The sequence below is a fragment of the Arvicola amphibius genome, chromosome 4 (genome assembly GCF_903992535.2).
Source record: "Arvicola amphibius chromosome 4, mArvAmp1.2, whole genome shotgun sequence".
Classification (NCBI taxonomy): Eukaryota; Metazoa; Chordata; class Mammalia; order Rodentia; family Cricetidae; genus Arvicola; species Arvicola amphibius.
The window spans coordinates 45,825,827-45,849,526 of NC_052050.1; the positions used below are offsets into that span (position 1 = coordinate 45,825,827).

Genomic DNA, 23,700 nt, shown 5'->3' on the forward strand with positions numbered 1-23,700 from the left:
GCCACCGTTCCCATCCGGTGCCTGTTTTTCTCGGTGCCCTCGGAGACCAGTGTTCAGACCCGTCACCTTGGTGCGCCCTGCCTCCCTTCCCCTTTCCCAAAGATCTCTTTCATGTGGCTGACACACTCATTCTTCCGTTCGTGCTGTGGGCAACTCCGAGCAGGTAGTGTAAGTATGACTTTAGAGAACGCTATGGGGTCCAGAGGGCTCCATCCTTTCTAGGTCCTCACCGGAACGGCACTGCCCTGAGGACGTGCCGGTACGGGAGATGGAGCATCGGCTCGAGAGGTTTAACTGTTCTCCCGTGTCTCCCTGATCAGAGACTAACCTACCCTCGAAAAACACTCGGTGTCCCTCAGATTCTCCATACTTCAAGAGCTGGCTTGCTTTAAAGGGCTATGGGAGTCGTTCCCCCCCCCCCAAAGGTTGGCTCTGCTTCCTTCAGCTCGAGTGCGCCCCCTGGTGCTCTGAACCTTCGCTAGCCATCCTGCCGTCGCGTGCCCTCCCAGACTTTGGTCTAGGCTTGTGGGTTGGTTTGGGGGCCTGATGACCCACTGTACAGAATCTCACAAGCTCCAAGTTGGGCCTGCCACCTGCAAATATCTTCAGTCCTTCGGTCCTTTCCCTCAGCCATGTGCTCGATGGCTTTCTCCAGACATATTCTCCCTTAAAATCGTGTCCCCCTTCTTCCTGGGATAATAGTACTATCTATTTTTTTTTTATTTTTTGGGGTGGGGAAACATTGTTGAGACAGGGTCTCACTATGTAGCCCTGGCTGTCCTGAAACTCACTATGTAGACCATGCTGGCCTCTGCCTCCCGAGTGTTGAGCTAACAAAGTTAGATGCTGTGAACTTACCCTTTCCTGCAGAAAAGGGAGTCTCTGTTTCCCTCCCCCCTCCCCCAGTGCACCAGTATAACCAGGCGTCCCGTTTTATCTAATCTGCCCATTTCTGTCTCTGGGACACAACTATTCATCCAGCAATCTCTGCATCTCATATCCACCCCGCAGTGAATTGTGGGAAATGTAAACCTGACCTTGATAAACCCGACCTCTTGCTAGATCCTGCAAAAACACTACCATTTGTTCTGCCAGATAAAGTTCAAGTTCCCTAACTGACTTGCCCAGGCTGCTTCCTACCCAGCAGCCTTTTCCTCCTTGTAGTTTTAGGTGCTCCAATCTCGTGGAGTTGCTGAGGTTCTCAATTTCTCTTCTCACTAGGGGCGCTTTCTAGGGGCAGCACCTCCTCTGGGAAGCCTTCCCTAGCCACTCTCTATAATGCCTGTTGCTCTCTTTTCTGACTGTAATGTAGCAGCTCCATTTTCCACTCACTGGAGACTGCTTGAAGGCAGACATATCTTAGTCATTGGTACTACTAGCCCTTCATACCAAAGTAAACTCAAGCCAGTGTACAGCATGAGTTTGCGGAATGAAGACATGAGCCTGCGAAAAGTACTAGGTTCTAGAACACAAGATCATGCGGCACTGAAGGATCATGGTAGTATCAGTGATAATTACCTTTTGCTGGATGCTCTACATACTGTGTCACTTCATCCCTACAACCCCCTAGACACAGCCATTATCCTTACAGATGAAAAACTGGGGATTTCGGTGGCTTTCTCAAAGCAATGGAACAAGAAAGAAGTCCCTGTTGAGATGAGCCAGGTCCCTCTGAACGAAACTTTGTTTTTAATTGGGAACGCCTTGGCTAAACTAGCAGGACTAGCAGGACTTCTACGGTTATAAACCAGGAGTTGCAGCCCAAGACTGTAATCCCAGCACTTGGGCGGTAGAGGCAGGAGAATCGGGAGTTCAAGGCCAGCCTTGGCACGTGAATGCTTGTCTCAAAGCAAAACACCCCAAGGTTCAAGGACCATCAGAAGAGGGGACAGGAAGATTGTAAGAGCCACTCATACATGTACGTGTATACTAGACATGAAAAGTAAATAAAACCAGTCACAAATTGAGAACAGCATGTCCTTAGTATATAAAAGGCACTTACAAATCAGTCAAAAAAAAAAAAAGAACAACACCCCTTTGGAATTTTGAGCCCAAGCCAGGCATGGCAGAACACATCCTTAACCTCAGCACCAGAGAGGTAGAGGTAGGTGGGGATTTTAAATTCAAGGTCAGCCAGATCTACAGAGTTCTTGCCCAGTACCAGCCAGGGCTATACTGTAAGACCCTGATTTATTTATTATCGATGTTTTTTTTTTTATTTTTTTTGAGACAGGGTTTCTCTGTGTAGTCCTGGCTGTCCTGGAACTTGCTCTGTAAAGACCAATCTGGCCATGAACTCAAAGATCCACCTGCCTCTACCTCCTGAGTCCTGGGATTCAAGGCATGTGCCACTACTGCCTGACTTGAGACCCTGTTTTTTGTTTTAAGTAAAATTGTAAGTCAGGTCTGGTAACTTACACCTATAATCCAAACACTCAGAGATTGAAACAGGTGGATTGTCATGTGTGCCTAGAATATATATTGAGTTCCAGGTCTAAGCACTAACCACTAGAATGAGACTGTCTCAAAAACGAAAAGAACTTAATTTATTCAGATAATATGTAGAAGAATGCAATCACTTTAAAGGTCTGAAAAGAACCTCAAACTTAAAATGAACATAGAAATTCAAATAGTAACAAGGTATCTTTTTAAAAGTTGACATCTGTTTTGTCTAATGAGCACCACATACATGCATTACCCATGGTGGCCACAAGAGAGCATCAGGTCACCTGGAACTGGAATTAAGTAGCTGAGTTGCCAAGGTAGGTGATGGGAACCAAACTGTCCTCCTCAAAAGCAGCAAATGATCTTAACCACTGAGCCATCTCTCCAAACATCTTAAGATACTCTTCTTAAAGATTTATGCTTTTGTTTTCTGAATATGGGTGTTTTGTCTGCATGTATGTCTGCACAACAGAAAAGAGCATGGGATCCCATGGGACTACAGTTATAGATGATTGGGAGCTGCCTTGTGGGGTGTTGGGACCTAAAAGGTACTTTTCTATATAGGGAAGGTGGTGCTGGGTATCAACCCCTGGGCCTTACATATGCTAAGCAAGCTCTCCATCATCAACTTATAGCCTCAGTCCTGATGGTGGTTTGGGGGTTTGTTTGGTTGTTTTTGTTTGTTTTTCTAAGACAGGGTTTCTCTGGGTGACCCTGGCTATCCTGGAACTCACTGTGTAGATCAGGCTGGCCTTGAACTCAGAGATCCACCTGCCTTTGCCTCCTGAGTGCTGGAATTAAAGACATGTACCACCACCATCCAGCTGATGTTTTTGGGTTTTTGGTTGTTTTTCTGTACTGTTTCGTTTGCATGCGTGAGTGCACACACACATTCATGATCACATGTGTGCACCTGCATATGGAGGGGCCAGAGTGTGACATAGCGTGTCTTTCCTTACTAGTCACCGCCTTATTTTTTGAGCCACTGTGTAGACCAGGGTGAGTTCCTAAAGTAGGCTGAGCTGGCTGACCTGCAGGCCCCAGGGCTCTTCCTGCCTCTGTCTGCTCTGCACTGGGACTAAAGCCACACCCTGCTGCCCTCACCCCTCCTCCCGCTGCCACTTCCGGTTTTGTTTTTCTGATCTAGGATCTCCCTTTGTAGTCCAGGCTGGCATGGAATTCCCCGCCTCTGCCTCTGTGCTGGGATTACAGGTATGCACCAGCATGCCTATCATTTTTGAATGGTTAAAAAACATTTTTTTACTAGGCTAACTTGGGATGTATGCCTGTAATCCCAGCACTTCAGAGTCTACATGAAGATCCAGAGTTCAAAGCCAACCTTGGCTGTCACAATAAGACTCTAAAGAAAAAAAAAGTTTTGTTTGTAGAAAGATTTTAAGTTTTAGTATATAATACTTTACTTTTTGTTGCTTTTTTATAGCAAAATACCGAGCTTTTGTTTTGTTTTGTTTTGTTTTGAGACAGGGTTTCTCTTCTGGAACTAGCTCTATAGACCAGGCTGGCCTTGAACTCCCAGAGATCCTGCTTCTGCCTCCCAAGTGCTGGGACTAAAGGCATGCACCGCCACCACGACCTGGCCTGACCTACTCAGATTTTGTGTAAGGAAATGAGTACTCTCATAATTTTTTTGTTTTTAAGGGTTTTTTTTGTTTTGTTTTGTTTTGGTTGGTTGGTTGGTTGGTTTTTTGTTTTTTCAAGAGGAGGGTTTGTGGAACTCACTCTGTAGACCAGGCTGGACTTGAACTCTGAGATCTGCCTGCTTCTGTCTCCTGAGTTCTGACATTAAAGGTGTGTGTCACTACGATCATCTAGTACCCTCATAGTTTGTAAGAATACAAACCCATATGCACATTTTGGAGGGCCATTTGGAGCAACTATATATACTCTTTAATGTTCTTAGCAAGTCCCCAGCATCTCATTCCTAAGCGAATGCTTTAACATCTTCTCAAACCCACAGCATCATTTTGTATTGAGATAATTAGAAACAACTACCCAAGCCAGTTGGCAATGGCACACACCTTTAGTCCCAGCACTCGGAAGGCAGAGGCAGGCAGACCTCTGAGTTTGAGGCCAGCCTGATCCACAGAGCAAGTTCCAGGACAGCCAGGGCTACAGAGAAACCCTGTTTCAAAAAACCAAAACAAAAAAGCAAAGAAAACAGCTGCTCATGGGGTCAAGGGGTAGCTTATGATCGTGTTATTTTCACACAATAGAGTTCCATGTTATTTTGGTTTGGGAACAAAGTCTCATGTAGCATAGCCTGGTTCTAACTTGCTACATAGCATGAGGATAACCTTGAACTTCTGCTTACCCTGCCCCCACCTCCTGCTGATGAGATCAGGGCCCCGGACCACCACATGCATTTTGTCGTTGGTTATTGTTTCTTTAGTGTCATCAAATTTTATGAAAAAGCTTTAAATTCACAGATATCTAAAAATAAAACCAGGCCTGGTTACACGTGCTTTTAATGCTGGTACCCAGGAGGTAGACGCAGGTGGATTTCTGTGAGTTCCAGGCCAGTTAGACAGGGTACATAGTGAGATCTTATCTTAAAACAAAACATAATTTGTCAGACAGCAACAAGAGACGCTTTTCAACCTGTATCATGAGACAGAAAGTGAGGCTGGCCAGATGGTTCAGTGAAGAGAGGCACTTGCCCACCAGCCTCATGACCTGAGTGCCACCCCTGGAACCCACAAGGTAGCAAGAGAGAACTTGTATCCAACACTTGTCTTTATATTCCACAGGACACATTGAACACACCGGCACAGGAACACACGGGCACAGGAACACACCGGCACAGGAACACACGGGCACAGGAACACACCAGCACAGGAACACACGGGCACAAAAACTAAAAAACCAGAAAGGTCTGGAGAGAGGTTTCCGCGATGAAGAACACTTATGCATTCAGAGAACACAGGGCCTGGTTCCCAGCACCAACAGGTAGTTCACAACCATCCACAACTCCAGTTCCAAGGGATCCACTTCCCTTTTCTGACTTCTGAGGGTACCAGGCACACACTGGTGAACAGATACATGCAGACAAAACACTCATATACAAAAAAATAAATCATAACAAACTTTTTTTTGGTTTTTCGATACGATACAGGTTTTTTCTATTATCCTGGCTGTCCTGGAACTCATTCCATAAACTAAGCTGGCCTCAAACTCAGAGATCCAACTGCCTCTGCCTCCTAAGAGATGGGATTAAAGCCATGTGCCACCACTGGCTGGCATTATTTTTTTTTTTTAGGAAAAAAATGTAAAGAGAAGTTGGGGTCAGTGATATATATATAGTTTGGCAGTAGGGGAGATGCTCGGTATGAATGAAACCCTGGGCCCAGTCTTGGCACAGAACTGAAAACACATAAGTGGGAGAGCAGGAACTGCACGGTGGCCCTGCACGGTGGCCCTGCACGGTTGCCCTGCTTTGTTACTCACTTCATTCGTTCATGCATCAGGGTTTTTAATTGTAGTTCATGTGAATGTATATTATGCCAACATCCATGTTCTGTAAGCCGCTTCGTGCTTCATGTCCTCAGAGGCCAGGTTGTGAGCCACCATGTGGGTGCTCGGAACCAAACGCACGACCTCTGGAAGAGCAGCCAGTCTTCTTAGCCACTGAGCCATCTCTCCAGTCCCACGTAGCAAATATTTTTGTTTTGGTTTGGTTTTTGTTTTTTCAAGACAGGATTTCTCTATGTAGTTTTGGAGCCTGTCCTGGAACTCAGTTTGTAGACCAGACTGGCTTCAAACTCAAGAGTTCCACCTGCCTCTGCCTCCCAAGTACTGAGATTAAAGGCTGGCGCCACCGCTGCCCGGCTACAACTATTTTTGAATAACATATTTAGCCATTGTGTAGAAACCAATTTTAAGAAATACTTGTTCCAGGGGGCTGGAGAGATGGCTCAGAGGTTAAGAGCATTGCCTGTTCTTCCAAAGGTCCTGAGTTCAATTCCCAGCAACCACATGGTGGCTCACAACCATCTGTAATGGGGTCTGGTGCCCTCTTCTGGCCTGCAGGCAGACACACAAACAGAATATTGTATACATAATAAATAAATAAATATTAAAAAAAGAAAAATTTAAAAAAAAAAGAAATACTTGTTCCATTGGGCTGGTTTGTAGCTCACTTGGTAGTTCGCTTGCCTACCATGCATGAACCTCTATAAAAACAGAAAACTCAGGTTCTACAGTCCAACCATTGGGAGGTAGAGGCAAAAGGATGATAAATTCAAGGACATTCCCAGCCACAGAGCAAGTCTGAGACCAGCCTAGGCTACATGAGAGACCCTGTCTCAAAAAGAATGGCAGGCAAAGTGACTAAGTGGTTAGTGCTTGGGTCACAGGCCTGGCAACCTGGGTGCCACCCCCCAGGCAGGAAGGAACTAACTTCTAAGAGGCCACTGACCTCCACGTGAATGTGTGGCACATGCCCCCAATAAATAAATTGATAAATTTTCTAAAAGAAATATGTTTAATCAATCTTTATCATCAAACATTTAGGTTGTTTTCCATTTCAGTAAAAGAGGTGTTTTGAAGTGATGGGAAGCATAGGTTTGGGACAGGGTCCAGGACAACAGAGGGGGAGTCCCTGTAGCCACCTCCTTTCTCTGACCCCTGCCACAGGGTCTCTACCCAGGCCTTCCAGTCCCACCTGGGGACACTGCCAGGGCCCACAGCCAGGTGGCCTCTAACTCTCGCCTCTTTCAGGGCGTAGTTTCTGCTTAGTCTGTCGCAGCCTTGGCATCAGTTCCCTGCACAAAGCTCGATCTAGTCCACAGCAGTTTCAGCATCCTCCTCTCCCCACACTGGTCCACAGCAGTTTCAGCATCCTCCTCTCCCCACACTGGTCCACAGCAGTTTCAGCATCCTCCTCTCCCCACACTGGTCCACAGCAGTTTCAGCATCCTCCTCTCCCCACACTGGTCCACAGCAGTTTCAGCATCCTCCTTTCCCCACATCCCATCCACAGTCTTCCCACTCACCAAATTCAGAGTCCTCAGTGCTGCAGTGGCACGGACATGGGCACAACGTTCTCATATAGGGGCTCCTCCTGCTCCTTCTCTTCAGCCTGCTTCTGGGATACCTGTTCCAGAGAGCTGTTCCCAGAGACCGGTTCCTGGGCTGTCCCTAAGCTCTCAGTGCCATCTCCCAGACCTCTGGATGCTTCCTCTGGCCTAACTTCTGTGGGATTTATGGTTCCAGACAGCATGGCATCTGGAGATGAGCCAGAGCTCTGGGACAGCCCAGTGTTGCCCTGGTTCCGACCCAGAGCTCGGCGTACAGGCTTAGGGATGGCACTCTTGACCTTGGGCGTTGCCTGATCTTTCTGGTAGTTTCCCAAACGACGGAGGACAGACCAGACAGGGCCCTCAGGTTTCTGGGGTGTCCCTGCCAGCATATAGATTGTGGCCACAGAGCCTGAGCTCTCCTGGATGCTGCCATTGGAGGTTTCCCCACACCCGGCCACTGTCCTGTTACTAGGTGGGAGCTGGTGGTGACTGGTGGCAGCATCTCCGGGGCTTGTGGCGGTAGGTGCATCCTCTTCCACGTTTGCTTGTTCTGGGCCTGCGGGCTCCTCAGCCTCCTGCCCCTCAGGACGTGGCTGAGCACCTCTGGAGAGTCTCTTAGGTTTTCGTATGGGGCTGGAGAGATCCCCAGAGCTTCGGCCATTCTGTGGTGCAAACTTAGTGCCTTCAGCAAAGGAGACAGATGGCCTCTTAGCCCGAGCCAGGCTGGAGGTACGTGGGATGGGGAATGGTGTGGAAGTGTCCTCAGGGGGAGGGAATGGGCCTCCAGGAAGGCTGGCCGCTGGGGACTCTTCTTGGGCCACAGGGACCATCTCTGGCAGGGGAGAAGACAGAATGAGCTCGTTTGAGGCTAGGTCTTCTCCTCTAATCCATTCTAGCAGGGACACAGAAGTCTGGAATCTTCCCAGAGGCCTCAAGGGGTGGCAAGGAAGAGGGAGGCAGGGGAGGGCCTGGTGCAGCAGAGGACCCTACTCTTTTTTCTCTCTACCCCTCCCCACTTTGAGTTACTGCACACTGTCCCATTTATCCTAAACACCACCACTCCTGCCTAATTTTCCCTTGCTAATTCCTATTGATCCTTCTAGACTCACTCCAGCTATTACTAACAGGGCAGCTTTGGAGTTCCTCCTTTTTTTACATGCCCCACTAAAGCATGACTGTTGTGACTGTCCTCTGAGCCAAGCAAATGCCATGTGGGAGTATTCAGCCCTTGGAAAAGCATTACCCCAGCTGGGCTTGCTGTTTACACACCCTCATGGAGGGGTGGAGAGGGTCAAGAGACTCTCACCTGAGTATGAACCCTTCCTACCACCTGTTGAATGCAACTCTACTTAAATGCACCTGGGCTCTGGGGCGGGGCTAGAATATATAGGCTGGGGAATAAACAGGAGAGGAGGGCTCCGTCCATGTGGCTAGGTAAACCCACATCCCCATGAGTAAAGGCTTTCTAGATATGGTCTATTGCAGGGAGGAGCACCCATACCCCTGTAAATAAACCCTTACGATATGGGAACCCAATAAGTTCATTCCCAGAATGAGCTTTGGTGGTATCATGCCTCGGTTTGTCGTTGAGACCTTAGTTTTAGAAGAAGGGGTGGATGTTGCTTATGTTTCCTCCAGAAGAAATTTTACAAGTCTGGTGACTTTCTTTCTTTCTTTCTTTCTTTCTTTCTTTCTTTCTTTCTTTCATTTATTTATTTGACAGGGATTCTCTATATACCCATGGCTATCCTGGAATTCAGTATGTAGACAAAACTGGCCTCAAACTCACCTACCTCTGCCTCCCAAATGCTGGGATTAAAGGCATGTGCCACCACACTTGGCCCTTGGCATGTCTTTTCTTTTTACTGCTCACCAGACTAGAAGTTTGGTGAGGACAGAAACTCTCCTTTGTTCTGAACTTGTTTTCAGAGCCAGAAACAGCAAGTGATGGGAAGATAAGCTTAGGCACAGGAACAGGGAAGGCGCTGCACTGGGCAAGGCTGCTTGGGCTGGGGGTGCTTACCTTCTCGAGGTGGCACAGAGTAGGCATGACTTTCGTCCTCTTCTCCAGAGTCAGAGTCAGAAGAAAAGGAGTCATCGGAGGCCCAGCCGGCAGAGGGTGGCTCAATAAAGCTGTGGTTGAAGGGAACCTCCGGGTCGTGGTGAGAAACTGCAGGGGCTTCAGGTCAGGTCCGGGGCCTCATGGGAAACCTGGTCCCATCTTGGCCCCAGTCTCCTGACCCTGATCCCCAGTGCCCACTTACCTGTCACCCAGGGTAGCTTGTAGTTACTGAGGGAGCCACAGGGCAGTGCAGCACCCAGGCTGGTGAGTGTGTCCCATACCTGTTGCTTCATTCTGAACAGGGCAGCTCCATTTCTCTCTGGCCTGAGAGGGTGGCAGAGGGAGGGTGATCAGTGTACAAGCTCTAAGGAAGCCCAGCTCAGACTGACAGGATATGTCATAGGTGACAAATGTCACATATCTACTTCAATGGCTCTGAACTGATGACAGAATAAGATCCAAACTTAAGATCTGCGTGTTGCAGAATATTTGTTTAAACTGTGAAGATGTGTCTTTGCCAAGGTGCCTTCTGATTGGCTTAATCAAGAGCTGAATAGCCAATAGCTAAGCAGGAAGAGGTTAGGCAGGGTTAGAGAGGACTCTGGGAAGAAGAGAGGTAGAGACACCAGGAGACACCGAGCAAGTAGGATGTACAGGATGAGAGGTAACAGAACCTAGAGCAATATAAATGAGTTAAGTTAAAAGAGCTAGTTATGAACAAGCCTAAGCTATAGATTGAACTTTCACAATTAATAAGAAGTCTCTGTGTCAGGCTGGAGAGATGGCTCGGTGGTTAAGAGCACTTGCTGCTCTTCCAGAGGACCTGGGTTCAATTCCCAGCAACCACATGGCAGCTCACAACCATCTTCAACTCCAGTTCCAGAGAATCCAACACCCTTTTCTGGATACCACAGGCACCAGGCACACAGAAAAAGACAATGGAGACCAAAATCTAAATCACAGAAGGAAACACAGTCTAGAGCAGTGGTTCTCAACCTATGGGTCGTGACCCCTTTGACAAACCTCCATCTACAAAAATATTCATATTTTGATTAATAACAGCAGTGAAATTACAGTTATGAAGTAGCAACAAAAATGATTTTATGATTGTGGTCACCACAACATGAGGAACTGTACTAAAGGGTCGCAGCATTAGGAAGGCTGAGAACCACTGCTCTAGAGCCAGACAGTGGTCCTGTTGGCTCTGATTTCACTGTCCTGGCCTCAGCTGTAAATCTGACAGAACCATTGGCAGGGCCCAGCACCAGGTCCTGCACCAGGTACCTGCAGTGGTTTCTCAAAAATGTAACTCTTTGTGGCTATCATCCTGGGAGATGCAACTATCATCCCAGAAACCTGCATTTGTCCCCACTCTACCCCACCCCCAAATGGAATGACAGCTTGTCAAATTTCTCTGACAGCTTTTGGGACAGGTCCTCATCATCTTCTGGGGGTGGAGGGGGATGGGCTGCTTCTTTACCCTCAGGCTATTTGCTCACCTATGAATGCCCTGTAGCACAGAGGATAAAAATCAAGGATTAGGGTCTAGTATGGTGGCACATTCCCGGAGTCTTAGCACTCAGGTGACTGAGACACGAAGACATCCAGTTCATGACAGCTTAGTCTACATAGTGAGGTATTTTCTCAAAAACAAACAAACAAACAAACAAACAAAAACAAACAAGGCTGAGCGTGTAGCTCAGTAGTAGAGCACTTGCTTAACACATACAAGCCGTGGCTATGATTCCTAGCAAGATGGAGGAGAAAGAACACACTGGTCAAAGTATCCAGGGCCTCTGTGTGAGCCATGAGCAGCTAAGACACCATGAGCTTCAGTGTCTTAGTAAGTCAAGGAAAAGAATCCTCTCACAACTACAGTCCCCGTTATAAATGTTCGTGATGTGGTAAGTGTCCAAGAGGCCAAGAGATCTGGAGAACGATGTGATAGGTGAACACATTCTCCCAACCCTCACTGAGGCTTCTCCCATATCCCCCCTCAGGCCATGCTGTCTGCCAAACCAAAGCTCAGACTTTTCTGTCCCGTTTTCCTGACTTTTGTGTGTTTGCTTGTTTCTCGAGACAGAATTTCTCTGCATAACCTTGGCTGTCCTGGGACTAACTCTGTAGACCAGAGCTCTACAGAGATCTGCCAGCCTCTGCCTCCCAAGTGCTGGGATTAAAGTCATGCACCACTACCACCAGGCTTTCCTGTTTTTTTTTTTTTTTTACTTTCTTTTTTTTCATATTTTTTTTATTAAAAATTTCCATCTCCTCCCCTCCTCCTCCCCCTTCCCTTCCCTCCCTTCCACCCATACCCCCACTCCCTCCCTCTCCAAGCCAAAGAGCCATCAGGGTTTTTCCTGATGTTTTGAGATCTGGTCTCTTCCCTTCTCTGCAGAGCTGTGGTGAATTCTCCTCTGTCCCTGCCCTTGTCATGATGTCATGAGCCTGGCCCTCTGCTGCAGCCTGACTTTGAGTACCCTGCCACTCGGTTTTTCCCTGCTCATGTTCATGTGACTCAGACACTTCCTTGTCAAAGGTTTCTAAGGAAGACAAGCAGTTCCAGGCTTCAATCTGTGCCAAGTATCACTACCTGAAAAGTGACAAGTTCAGCGCTTCCCACCCCGATAGGAACACACAGAAGGGCTGGTGTTTACCTGTCCTTAGGGGCCAGCCGATTAGCGGAGCAGCAGTAGGCACAGCAGATGACACCCAAAAGGAGCAGCAGCAGAGGTACCAGGATACCCGCAATGAGGGCGTTTTTACCATGACGGCCTAGGGACATGGGAGAGGGCCACATATTCAGGGCTCTCGAGGATCCCATCTCTGAAGTGAGCCCATCCTTCCCTGCAGATGAGACTCCCGAAGACCATGGAAAGGACCAAATGTTCCCTCATCCTCCCTCCACTTACCCAGCTGGCAGGCCCCAGACACAGGGTGGCAGAGCCCCTCTGGGCATTGGCAGGGGATAGAGCAGTTGTTTCCATGGAAGCCAGATGGGCAGGAACTATTGCAGCTATGGGTAGGTAATAGGAAAGGCAGGCTGAAGGTACCCCAGACGGGAAGGTAGAAGTAGATTTCTGGGTATTGTCCCTGGCCCCTGATAGTAGATCCCTCTGACTTCTAAGTCACATGCAAAGTGAGAGTCACTGTAGAGACGTCAGGTAAGACCTGCTTCTGACACACTCTCGTCCCTCAGTCTTAATGCAAGAGAAGCAGGATGCAGGCCTTGAAGGACCTGTCCCTTCCTTGGACCTCAGTCCCTTCCTCTGTAAAACAGGTCTCCATTGGCCACCTGCCTGGAGATGCTGGCTGCTTGACACCCGAAGAACTAGAGGAACAACAGGGGGGGTCTGTGTCCCACCCCTAAGTTAAGTCCTCGTCTGAATAGTGAGCCCCCATTCCCTTCTTTTTCTCCCTGATTTTTTCTTTCCTTTAAAAAAGTCTCATTTATTTTTTTTAATCGCTTTAGGTTAACCACTGACTTTCCTCAGAAGAATTCACATCTTAGTTGTGGGATGAGAGGGTTTCTGGGAAGTCAAGAGGCTCAGTAATGGGTGTTTAGGAAACAGCACACAGAGGCCTAACCTCATCTCCATCTCCCATAACCTGGTCCCCAGGGCCTAGTCCTTACCTGGTCCCCCAGTAGCCAGCACTGCAGACACATTCCCCTGTCACGGCATCGCAGGTCCCCTGAACACAGGCAGGGCAGGAAGAGCTGCAGCCCTTCCCAAAGGAACCGGGGGGACAGGGGTTCTCACATCTGGGGCCACATAGGGGAAGCAAAACTCAGAAGACAGAAAAACCCTATGACTTCCCCATGCTCCTGAACTCAGGCTCCCAAAAGGGTCATTTCCCTGCAGCAGAGTCAAACCCAAGTGGGTGACAAATTACAGGTCCCTGAAGGGAGAGAAAGGAAAGGCTCAAGGAGGAGCCAGCTAGAGGTACACCCTTCCCAGAGCCCTCTTGGAACCTCCTCTTCCCCTCAGCAGGGCCAGGAGGCTTGAGCTGCGTGAATATGAACTTCGTGGAAGGGGCAGCCCTCCCAGAAAGAGCAGCTGAGAGGAGGGGTCTAGGAGAAAAACGTCTTCTAAGGAAGGGAGCCCTCACCTGTCCCCTAGCCAGCCGGGTTCACAGCGCTGGCAGTGCCCTGTTTCTGCATGACAGGGCTCTCCAAGCCAGCAGCGGGGGCACTGCTCACCGCACCTCTCACCAAAGGTGCCAGGAGGACATGGCTGCTTGCACTGAGTCCCATTCCAGCCCGGCTTGCAGGACTCACAGTTGCCCGTGACGGGAGAGCATGTTGCATTCGGCGCGCAGTGACCACAGCTGGCGAGAAAAAGGGTTCATGGGCTCACTGGGAGCATATCGAGACACTGGACAACATCCAGGTCCCGGATGGGTCAGTCAAACCGAAGCCTCATCAGTGTTGAACATTGGAAAGGTCGGCCAGATGATCCCTGAGGACTCAGGTCTCTGCCTGAGACCCTGCTCTGTGATTTGTCCTTCCCTGAGTTCACAAGGGATGCCAGAGGCTACCACCCACCCTCTGCCTCCCTCCAGCCTAGCTCTCTCTCTCTCTCTCTCTCTCTCTCTCTCTCTCTCTCTCTCTCTCTCTCTCTCTCTCTCTCTCCTCTCTCTCTCTCGGTTTTTCGAGACAGGGTTTCTCTGTAGCTTTGGAGCCTGTCCTGGAACTAGCTCTTGTAGACCAGGCTGGCCTCGAACTCGCAGAGATCCGCCTGCCTCTGCCTCCCAAGTGCTGGGATTAAAGGCGTGTGCCATGACCGCCCGGCCAGCCTAGCTCTCTTTATCCCCTTTCTCTGTTCATACAATCTCTGAGGCTACGATGGAGCCGCTGTGGGCAGAGACACAAGCCACATAAGAAACTGCTTAGGAGGCTGTGAGAAGAGGCTACCTTGATCACAGGAGTTTGAGGCTAGCCTGGGCAACAAATAGACACCCTGTCCTTTTAAATTTATTTTAAGACGTATTAGTTTAACTATAACAGAAAAGTCTACAGACTCATTCTTCTTGACCACACACATGGTCCAGCCTTGGAGGCCAATAGAAATCCTGTTTTTTTTTCTTTTTTTGTGCATGAGTATTTTGCCCACATGTATGTCTGTACAGCACATGTATGTCTGTACAGCACATGTATGTCTGTACAGCACATGTATGTCTGTACAGCACATGTATGTCTGTACAGCACTTGCATTTGCATTCTTGGTGACCGGGGAGGCCAGTGGAGGGCTTCAGAGCCTCTGAAACTGGAGTTACAGATAATTTCAAGCCATCCTGTGGGTTCTGGGAATCAAACCCTGGTCCTTTGTAAGAATAGCCAGTGTACTTAACTGTTGTGCCATCCCTCCAGTCCCCAAGATTCTGTCATTTTAGAAGATAAACAATGCAGGCTGTAATGGCACACACCTTTAATCCCAGCACCAGAAAAATCATGTAGCAGCGCAGAGGCAGAAGCAGGCAGATCTCTGTGAATTTATATATAAGAATGTACTTATGCTGGGCGATAGTGATGCATGCCTTTAATCCCAGCACTTGGGAGATAGAGGCAGGTGGATCTCTGTGAATTTGAGACCAGACTGGTCTACAAAGTGAGTTCCAGGACAGTCAGGACTGTCACACAGAGAAACCCTGTCTCAAAAACAAAATCAAAAACAAAAACCAAAAAAAATATATAGGCATTGCAGAGATGGCTCAATAGTTAAGAACAATTGCAGAGCTGTGGTTCTCAGCCCTGACACCTTGGGGGTGGAATGACCCTTTACAGGAGTAGCATATCAGATAACCTGGCTAGAGAGATGGCTCAGCGGTTAAGAGCACTGCCTGCCCTTCCAAAGGTCCTGAGTTTAATTCCCAGCAACCACGTGGTGGCTCACAGTCATTTATAATGAGATCAGGTGCCCTCTTGAGGAAGAGACCTGGTCAGTCATCCTCATCAACTTAGACCATGAAACCCAATATGGGCAAGTTCAACAGAACAGCCATATACAGGCTGCCCATGCATGCTTCAGCATTGCCAGGGCATAAACTTCATTTCATTCATCCACAACATGAGGAACTGTGTTAAAGGGTCCTAACCTTAGGAAGGGAACCAATGGTGTAGAGGAATAGGGTTTAGTTCCCAGTATCCACGTGGTGACTTACAACTATATGTAACTACAGTTCTAGAGGATTTGGGGGTCCTCTTCTGGCCTGTGGCCTCTGCAGGAACTAGTGTATAGACATACATGTTGGTAAAACTCCCACATGCATGTCTTTAATCCCAGCCCTCAGGAGGCAGAGGCAGGAGGATCTCTGAGTGTGAGATCAGTGAGCTGGGTATGGGACCTCTGCAAAGCAAAGACCTTGTCATTAAAAAAAAATCAGTTTGCAAGCTGGGAGTGGTGGCTAGGAACTGAAACCCCAGTGCGGAGAAAGGAAGACTGCCTGGGTTACATACCTGGTGTAGTCCAGGTCTGCAGGGGCTATGGAGTGAGACTTTGTCTCAAAAATATCAAAGAAAGGGGAGGAGAGGAGCTGGCTGTGGTGGTAATCCCAGTACCTGGGAGGTAGAGGCAAGGATGACCAGGGGTTTGAGGTCAGTCTAATCTACATGAGATTGGAACCCACACTGAAAAAAGAACAAACCAGGGCTGGAGAGATGGCTCAGAGGTTAAGAGCACCGGCTGCTCCTCCAGAGTTCCTGAGTTCAATTCCCAGCAACCACATGGTGGCTCACAACAATCTGTACTGAGATCTGGCGCTCTCCTCTGGCATGCGGGCATACATCGAGGCAGAATGTTGTATACATAATAAATAAATAAATCTTAAAAAGAAAAAAGAACAAACCAAACCAAAGAGAGGAATTTTAAAAAAGAGAAAGAAGAAAACAAACAAAAAGACTATGGTGCATTCTTGTTTGTTACAGTGAAGGCTGAGTTTTACTGTCTGGTTACATTTTTACTCCAGCTGTTTGTTTCAAATACTCACTACAGGTCTTACGGGATCTAATGTCTTACTCCACGTTTTTGCTCCCGGACTTTTCTGGTGATGGGAATTGAACAGAGGGCTTAGTGAATGCCAGGCCAGCTCCCTACTACAGAGCTGAATCCCCCAAACCATTCTTTTTTCTTTGTGGGGAAGGGAATCTTTGAGACAACGTCTTCATGTAGCCCAGGCTAGCCTCAGACTTGCTATGTTGTTAGAGATGGTATTAAATGGAACCTCCTGCCTCTACTCTGCTTTGTTACTGCTGATCTTACATAGTCTTGCTACCTCAGTGTGCAGCCCAGGCTGACATCCAATGTGTGATCATCCTTATGTTTCGGCCTTCCAAGTCCTGGGATTAAAGGCCGACCCCAACCACAGCAGGCTCTGCAATACTTTTTGTTTGTTTTGTTTTTGAGAGTCTCACTTATGTAATGCAGGCTGGCTTAGAGTTGCTATGTAAACCAGGCTAGGAACTTGCAGCCTCATAGGGAATTCTCTTGCCTCAGCCAACAGGCTCTCACTATGTAGTTTACATAGTTGGCCTCAAACTATGTAAACAAGGCTGGCCTCGAACTCAGAGACCTGCCTGCCACTGCTCAATGGAGCTGGGATTAAAGTATGTGCTACTATGCTGAATTTCCCTTTCAGAGGGGTTGCATATCAGATATCCCACATATCAGATATTTTCATTATGATTCATAACAGCAGCAAAATTACAGTTATGAAGGAATTTTCATGGTTAGGGAGTCACCACAATATGAGGAGCTGTATTAAAGGGTCGCAGTCTTAGGAAGGGTGGACCACTGCTCTATATGCCTGAGCATCCATGTGGAGGTGTGTGCACCTGAGTGCAGTTATCGGCCAGCAGAGGGCAACAGATGTGGGTCCTGAGAACAACATGCAGATCTCTGAAAGAGCAGAACAATGAAGAGCCATCTCTCCAGTCCAAGGGTTGGTTTGTTTTTCAAGGCAGAGTTTCTCTGTATAGCCTTGGAACTAGCTCTGTAGACCAGGTTGGCCTAGAACTCACAGATATCTATCTGCTTTCTGAGTGCTGAGATTAAATATCACCACCATCTGGCCAAGTGTCCTACTTTTTAACGTTAATGAGCTGAGAGAAGGCATGGGTTGATGTAGATGAGCTGAGGGTTTTTGTTTCTTTCATTCCTGCCTTGTGTGTGTTCTGGAGGTCACCTGAGATACTTCCCTCTATACGCTTGTCTTATTTCTTGCACCCCTCTGCCTGCAACTCCCATTTCCCCCTCACCTTTCTCTGCATTGTGCTCCATAGTGGCCAGGGTCGCAGGGCAGCTCGCAGCGGGCTCCGTGGAAACCAGGAGGGCAGGAGCAGTGGCCAGAAGAAGCACTGCACTGGCCTCGCACGCACTGGCACCTACGGCTACACTCAGGGCCCCACCAGCCCTTTAGGCAGATGCAATTGCCAGAGTCCTGTTGGCAGGGCGAGGTGTGACAGTTGCACTTGAAGCCGCAGCGGCGGCCCCACCAGCCAGATGGGCACAGACAGGCTCCGGTGGCCTGGTCACAGCGCGCTACTGGCTTGCATTGGCACGGGCGCAGACACGTGGATGACCACCAGCCGGGATTGCAGTGGCACAAGCCCGTCTTTGGGTCGCACTGTCCATGGGGACCGCAGGTGCAGGTAAACTCACAGAGTCTGCCCCAGTAGTTAGGCTGACAGTGGCACACACCAGTGGCTGGCTCACACTGGCCACGCGGATGGCAAGGGCAGGTCTCACGGCAGTCATGGCCCCAGTACTGGCCTGGGCAGGCTGTGAGGTTAGGAATGGGAGATAAATGGGTTCAAGGCTGGGTACAGGTCCTTGCCCTGTCCCTTCCTCAAGGAAAAGGACAGAGGCCTGCTCTTCCAAGAGCCAAGGACAGACCTTGGGAGCATCTGGCAGTCTTTCCTCCTGGGATTCAGTTCATTTCCGGCCCCAGATTCAGATGACAAACCCCCTTGCCTTGGCCTAACCTCCATTTTACATTTTAGAACACAGATCTTGACTTTGACAGTGATGTGTTCAGTCTCACAAGTGGGTGGGATTTCATTCATGTCCCTTCCCTTTCCCTGCTGAGGTGTCCCCCGACCCTTGACCATCACTGACACCTGGATTTAGGGTAGAAGACGCCCACCAGGATGGCAGGAGAGGCCCTTTCCAACCCAGGATTCTTGGTACCCTTCTTCCCCCCCACCCCAAGACTGGGTTTCTCAGTGTAGTTTAGGAGTCAGTCCTGGAACTCGCTCTGTAGACCAGGCTGGCCTCGAACTCACAGAGATCTGCCTGCCTCTACCTCCTGAGTGCTGGATTAAAGGCGTGTGCCACCACTGCCCAGCTTGGTACCTCTTCTTGAAAAGCCTAGTTCTAGGCTCCTTCTACTCAATTACAAAGAAGTTAGTAGGGATCACAGACTTGTGACCTCCTGCCCACCTCTTTATTCGCCCTGACTGAGAAGTGTAAAAGTGAAGGTAGCAGATAAACAGGGTTTTATGACTGTGGGTAAAATCCAGACCACCCAGGGCTCTCCTTAGGTCACTGCCCATTTATGAACCCGTTTCCCAGAAGGGTTAAATTTACATCTCTGTTTGCTTTGCCTACTTCCTGGCAAACCCTCACCCAGTTCTGCCCAACAACTTCACCCAGCCGCCGAAACTCACGAGAGCTGCACTGGGCTCCGAAGAATCCAGGTTTACATCGGCAGAGGCCCGGCTTCACGCACACCTCATCTTTCCTGCAGGCATCAGGCCCTTCACAGATGGCTGAAAAACACCCCACCCAGGCTGGAAAGGACTGGGACACACGTAAGGGGCATTTGCCCCTCTCATCCACTCCTGGGGCTCTGCTCCCTTCAAAGTCATCCCTTTAATGCTGGAGAGTGGTATGTGTCAGAGGGTGGACACTGGTTCCAGGGCTCAGGAGGGGAGGTGGTGTAGGAAGGGTTGTCACTGGGTCATATCCTTCCTTTCCTTCGCTAGGGGACTGTCCTGCTACTCACGGATGGTGCATTCTTGATCTTTCTGCCTCCAGCCTGGGCAGCACTGGAGCTCAGAGGGGCTGGAGGGCAAAAAGGAAACAGCAGGTCCCCATAGCATGGATCACTAATGCAGGCTGAGGTGTGGGAGTCTTTCCCAGCCCCACTTAGAAAATTTAGCCATGATGTCACAGTCCATAGTCATAGTACCCATGTTCCCAAGCCCTCTTTCCCCCTTCCCTGCCCTTCCCACCATCTGCCCTGGCTATCTATTACCTGCCAGGCTGCCCCTCAGAGACCCTTCTTTCAGGCCCATAACCTCCTACCCTCCTCTTTATTTTCCAAAAGGACCCAAGCCTAGTTAGCCACCATCTCTATCAGCCAGGCTCCCACAAGACCCACCTGCCGCCTATACAGACGTGCTGGCCAGTTGGGTCCAGTGTGGATCCCTGGGACCCCTGAGTCCAGAGCAGCAGCAGGGGGACCACCAACCCAGGCCCCATGGCGGCCAGTGGAGTAGGAGGGCCCGGTTTGATCTGATCCCCACAGCTCCCAACCCCCTCCTGTTTCCTCTCAAGGCTTTTCCTGAGGAAGCCAGCACAGAGGGCGGGCTGCTACAAGGCACCTCCCTGAGAGGGCAGGCAGCAGAACATTCAGAAATGAAAGGGAACAGACGATGATGAAGCCTGAAGCGGCTTAGCCTAGAGGAGGCCAAAAGGCTGAAGTCACAGGTTCTCTAAGTATTGGAGACAGGCAAAGCGGTGGGGTGAGGGTGGGAGCCATACTCCCAAAATAAAGAGACATTCCTCATCCTCAAAGAGGAGCCAAGAAGACCGTGTAATGAAACATCGCCATGCCTCTGTTCCTGGCCGGGCTGGGAGGTAACACAGACCACTAACAGACAGAGAGAGAATATTTTTAGGGGTATTATGGATCGACGTTTTATTGCACTGGTTGCATGAATCTCGGGGAGGCAGGCAGCCCTCTGTCTCACAATGGGGAAAGTGGAACTCAGAGACACATTTACCTCTGGCTCTAAAGTGTGGGACAGAGATGTCAAGAATGGGAGACAGGCTGAAATCCCATCATGCCTAGTGCAAGCTAGGGAAGCCTTGCCCTTGTTTGAGGTCACACATCCATATACAACTGGAACCCAAAGTTAGTCCTCAGACCACAACGGTCACTGAAAGCAGAGAAGGACTAGTCAGGAGTTGGGGGCTGGAAGGCTGCCCACAGGTTCCAGGTGGCATTGCTGCGGGGCTTCTTCTCCTTCCTGTAGTCTGCTGGGAGCTGTGCTGCTGGTCTCAGCTTCAGGGGTCTCAGTTTCACCCCGATACCATAAGCTAAAGCTGGAAGGAAAACCAAGAGAGGTACATTGAGCCAGGAAGACAGGAGATGCCAGTGAGGCGGGCTGAGGGTGGAGAGAGGTGAAGAGGGGGCTCTGGAGGAGAGCGGGTGGCACAAAGTCACAGGGATAGAAGGCACTCAGGGCAAAGAAGCAGGAGGGAGAACAGGGCCAAGGCAGAAAAGTAGCCGGGAGAAGAACCAGGCAGGCCCCTCCTTCACCCTCCTCCTCCAACATACAAATTCTGTATTCTGGATCCAGGAACCAGGGGAGCATCTTCTTTGTCATTGGAGAGCAGGAGCCATGAGTCATCCTCATCGTCACTAAGATGAAGAGATGTGGGGTTTAAGGAATACTGTGAGTCCAGCTTCTGTGGAGGACTTTCAGGAGGTCAGGGGAGGATGGAGTGACTGGAGAGGCCTCAGGGCAGAAGAGGGACACTAGACACAGGACATCTTGAGGGTTTCACTTTATAGCCCAGCAAACAATAGCCCTTCACAAGGCTGCAGCCACGGCTTCCTTTAGTAAAGAGATCCAGCCAAGGAAGGAAACAGAAATGAAGGCGGAGAAGTGGCATTAGCAATTTCTTCAGCAGGATGGACAGCAGCCAGGACAAAGGGGAGCAGTGGGCTCTGGAGGGAAGGATAGCAGCTGGACAGCAGGTTTGGTGAGGTGTAGGGGGCATAGGGAGGCTGGCTCCCTGGGCACAGAAGTAGAACTGCAGCAGGCAGAAGGGTTCATCTGGCAGGTATGGAAGCAGGGTCTTACCTACTCTCTGCTTCCTCTGGTGTCCCTAACATCTTGGCCTTGATCTTCTTCCGCTGTTTCTTGACTGCCACCTTCATGGCTTCAAGTAGAAGCCCAGGGACCCGGTGATCTGAGAGCAGCTCTCTAAAGAATGGGTGGGAGGGGGAAGAAAGTGGGAATGCCAACAGTAGGTTTCAATCCAGTACCTGAGCTCTGCTGTTTCCCCTGGAAACACCTGAAGGCTCTCAATTGCTAACACCTCTGAGTTTAGGCAGCCCCTTCTCAGAATACTTCCAGCCTACTGCTTCGGCTTAGTGACCCTTGGTGCTGCCCTGCTTGAATGAGATTCCAGAAGGGCAGGGACGATGGAATTTATTTCTTCCCAGTGCCTGAGCAGGACACTAGCAAATGTCACTGCTGACCCTATACATGATCCAAAGGATGAGGTGGGGTGACCTGTAGGCCAGGAACAGGCGTCCTGGCTTCCGGCCCCTCACCGCTGGAAGTAGGCCAATTCCTCCTTGAGCAAGAATACGTTGGCTTTGAGCTCATTCCGCTCCTGAAGGATCTGCTCAAGCTCCTCCCGGGTGAAGCCACACTGAACGGCCTCTGGAGGGTGCCCTGGCTGCTGCTGAGCATCCACCTGTGCAAGGTCAGGCATGGTCAGAAGGTAGTCACTCTTGCCCCCCCACCAAGTCTCAGTGCTCACAGTAATGTTAGGGGAAGTGTCTGGTAGGAAAACTTAAGGGACAAGATGGCTGCTACAGTAAGTGGAGGACTACTGCTGCAACCGAAACGGTAGTTTTCGGACATCCTGCAGACCTTTTCTATACCCAGGCCGGGCCCACCAAGAGCTGAAAGCTGTGAGCTCTGGGATGTCCTGACTCCGCTCCGGCTCTCACCCGGTCGTCTAGGGTTGCCACTTCGGGCTTCAGTCTCTGTTCTTCAGCCAGCTGGCGGGAGCCATCTAGAGCTATTTGGCGCTCCCTCTCCCGATCCTGCGCCGCCCGGAGTTGGGTCTGCACTGCGGCCAGCTTGTACCGCAGCTCCGAGTTGACCAGTAGGAGGCGCTGCAGCTGCTCCTGCAGCTGGGGTGGAGCGAGAGAGCTAGTGAGCCGGGCTCCGAAGCCCGCCACAGCCCCGCCCCACTCCGCTCGCCCGTCGGGCTCCGCCCTCACCGCCTCTGTCTCTTGGCTTCGGCGCATTAGATCTCGGCTGTGTGCCCGAAGTTCGTCCCGCTGTCGGTCCGTCACTTCCTTGAGCTGTCGCAGCAGCTCGCGCTCCTCTGAAGATGGAGTGTTCTTAGCACCGGTCTCCGGGGTGCTAAAGCCCCTGGTGCCCCTAGCTCGCTGTGCTCAGGCGGAACCCGCACTCACCCTGCGGCCCTGAGCCTAGCTCCTGGCGGAGGCGCTGGTTCTCCTCGCTCAGCCGCCGCAGCTCCAGTTCGGCTTGCTGCGCGGACACCTGCAGCTGGGGGAGCCAGGGAACGCGGGGTTAGGGCCTGCCGGCTGCCCAGGGTAAGAGGAGGAGCCGGTGACTCACCGAGTCCGGCGCCGGCCCCACGGCAGCCTTTTCCAAGAGCTCCAGCGCCCGCACCACTAGTGGCACGAGCCCAGCCGCCGCGTCGGGCCCGAAACGGCGTGCCAGCTCCTGCAGCTCAGTGCCCAGGGCCCCTGCTAAATGGTACACGAGTTCCGCGGCTGACCCCGCGCCCACAGCACACCCCTGGTTGGGTGATCCGGACGCTGCCCTCCTGGGCTCCATTTTTTCTCTCCTAAGGCCGAAAGCCGCCCCCACCCTCAACTGGGACAGGAACAAGCCAAACAGTTCCGGCTCAGGAAGTTCAGGGCCATAAGGGGCGGAGAAGCGACAAGGGAGGAGCAAAAGGGGAAAAGGCCCTGGGGAGGGAGAGTGCCCAGCGCCCTTTGAGCCCAGTTCTGGTCCACCTACAAGGTCACTGGATACAGGACAGCCAATTTCCAAGCAGGTCTCCAAGAGCTGAGGACCAGGGCTCTAAGTGGTCACTTTAGGAAAGCCCTCCCCATAGCGCCTGATACAGGCTCCGCCCCTAGTCTTGGCTGCCA

At 50.3% G+C, this 23,700-nt stretch overlaps 2 protein-coding genes across 4 annotated transcripts; both read right to left on the bottom strand.

The window, feature by feature from the left end:
- Nucleotides 1–6,927: 6,927 nt before the first annotated feature.
- Scarf1 (scavenger receptor class F member 1) lies at nucleotides 6,928–20,292 on the bottom strand. Of its 3 annotated transcripts, XR_005285001.2 has the most exons (12): nucleotides 19,927–20,292; nucleotides 19,549–19,607; nucleotides 19,211–19,312; nucleotides 17,801–18,323; nucleotides 13,657–13,875; nucleotides 13,181–13,309; nucleotides 12,459–12,562; nucleotides 12,204–12,321; nucleotides 9,749–9,870; nucleotides 9,508–9,654; nucleotides 7,422–8,316; nucleotides 6,928–7,383 (listed from the first exon to the last, which is right to left on the bottom strand). XR_005285001.2 is itself a non-coding variant. In XM_038325658.2 (11 exons), the coding sequence occupies exons 1-11, from the start codon at nucleotides 20,025–20,027 to the stop codon at nucleotides 7,472–7,474; spliced, it is 2,469 nt and encodes an 822-aa protein (XP_038181586.1). In that variant the 5' UTR covers nucleotides 20,028–20,292; the 3' UTR covers nucleotides 6,928–7,471. The 3 variants fall into 3 exon arrangements, 2 of the variants coding, with proteins under 2 accessions (XP_038181586.1, XP_038181587.1); XM_038325658.2 differs by having other exon boundaries at nucleotides 6,928–8,316; XM_038325659.1 differs by lacking the exon at nucleotides 6,928–7,383 and having other exon boundaries at nucleotides 7,517–8,316; nucleotides 9,508–9,617.
- A 145-nt stretch (nucleotides 20,293–20,437) lies between these two features.
- Nucleotides 20,438–23,493, bottom strand: LOC119811711 (Rab interacting lysosomal protein). Its single transcript, XM_038325661.2, has 8 exons — nucleotides 23,159–23,493; nucleotides 22,993–23,086; nucleotides 22,795–22,901; nucleotides 22,519–22,704; nucleotides 22,114–22,259; nucleotides 21,638–21,760; nucleotides 21,109–21,192; nucleotides 20,438–20,873 (listed from the first exon to the last, which is right to left on the bottom strand). Exons 1-8 carry the CDS (start codon nucleotides 23,378–23,380, stop codon nucleotides 20,729–20,731), a joined length of 1,107 nt encoding a protein of 368 aa, XP_038181589.1. The 5' UTR covers nucleotides 23,381–23,493; the 3' UTR covers nucleotides 20,438–20,728.
- Between the last annotated feature and the right edge of the window lie 207 nt (nucleotides 23,494–23,700).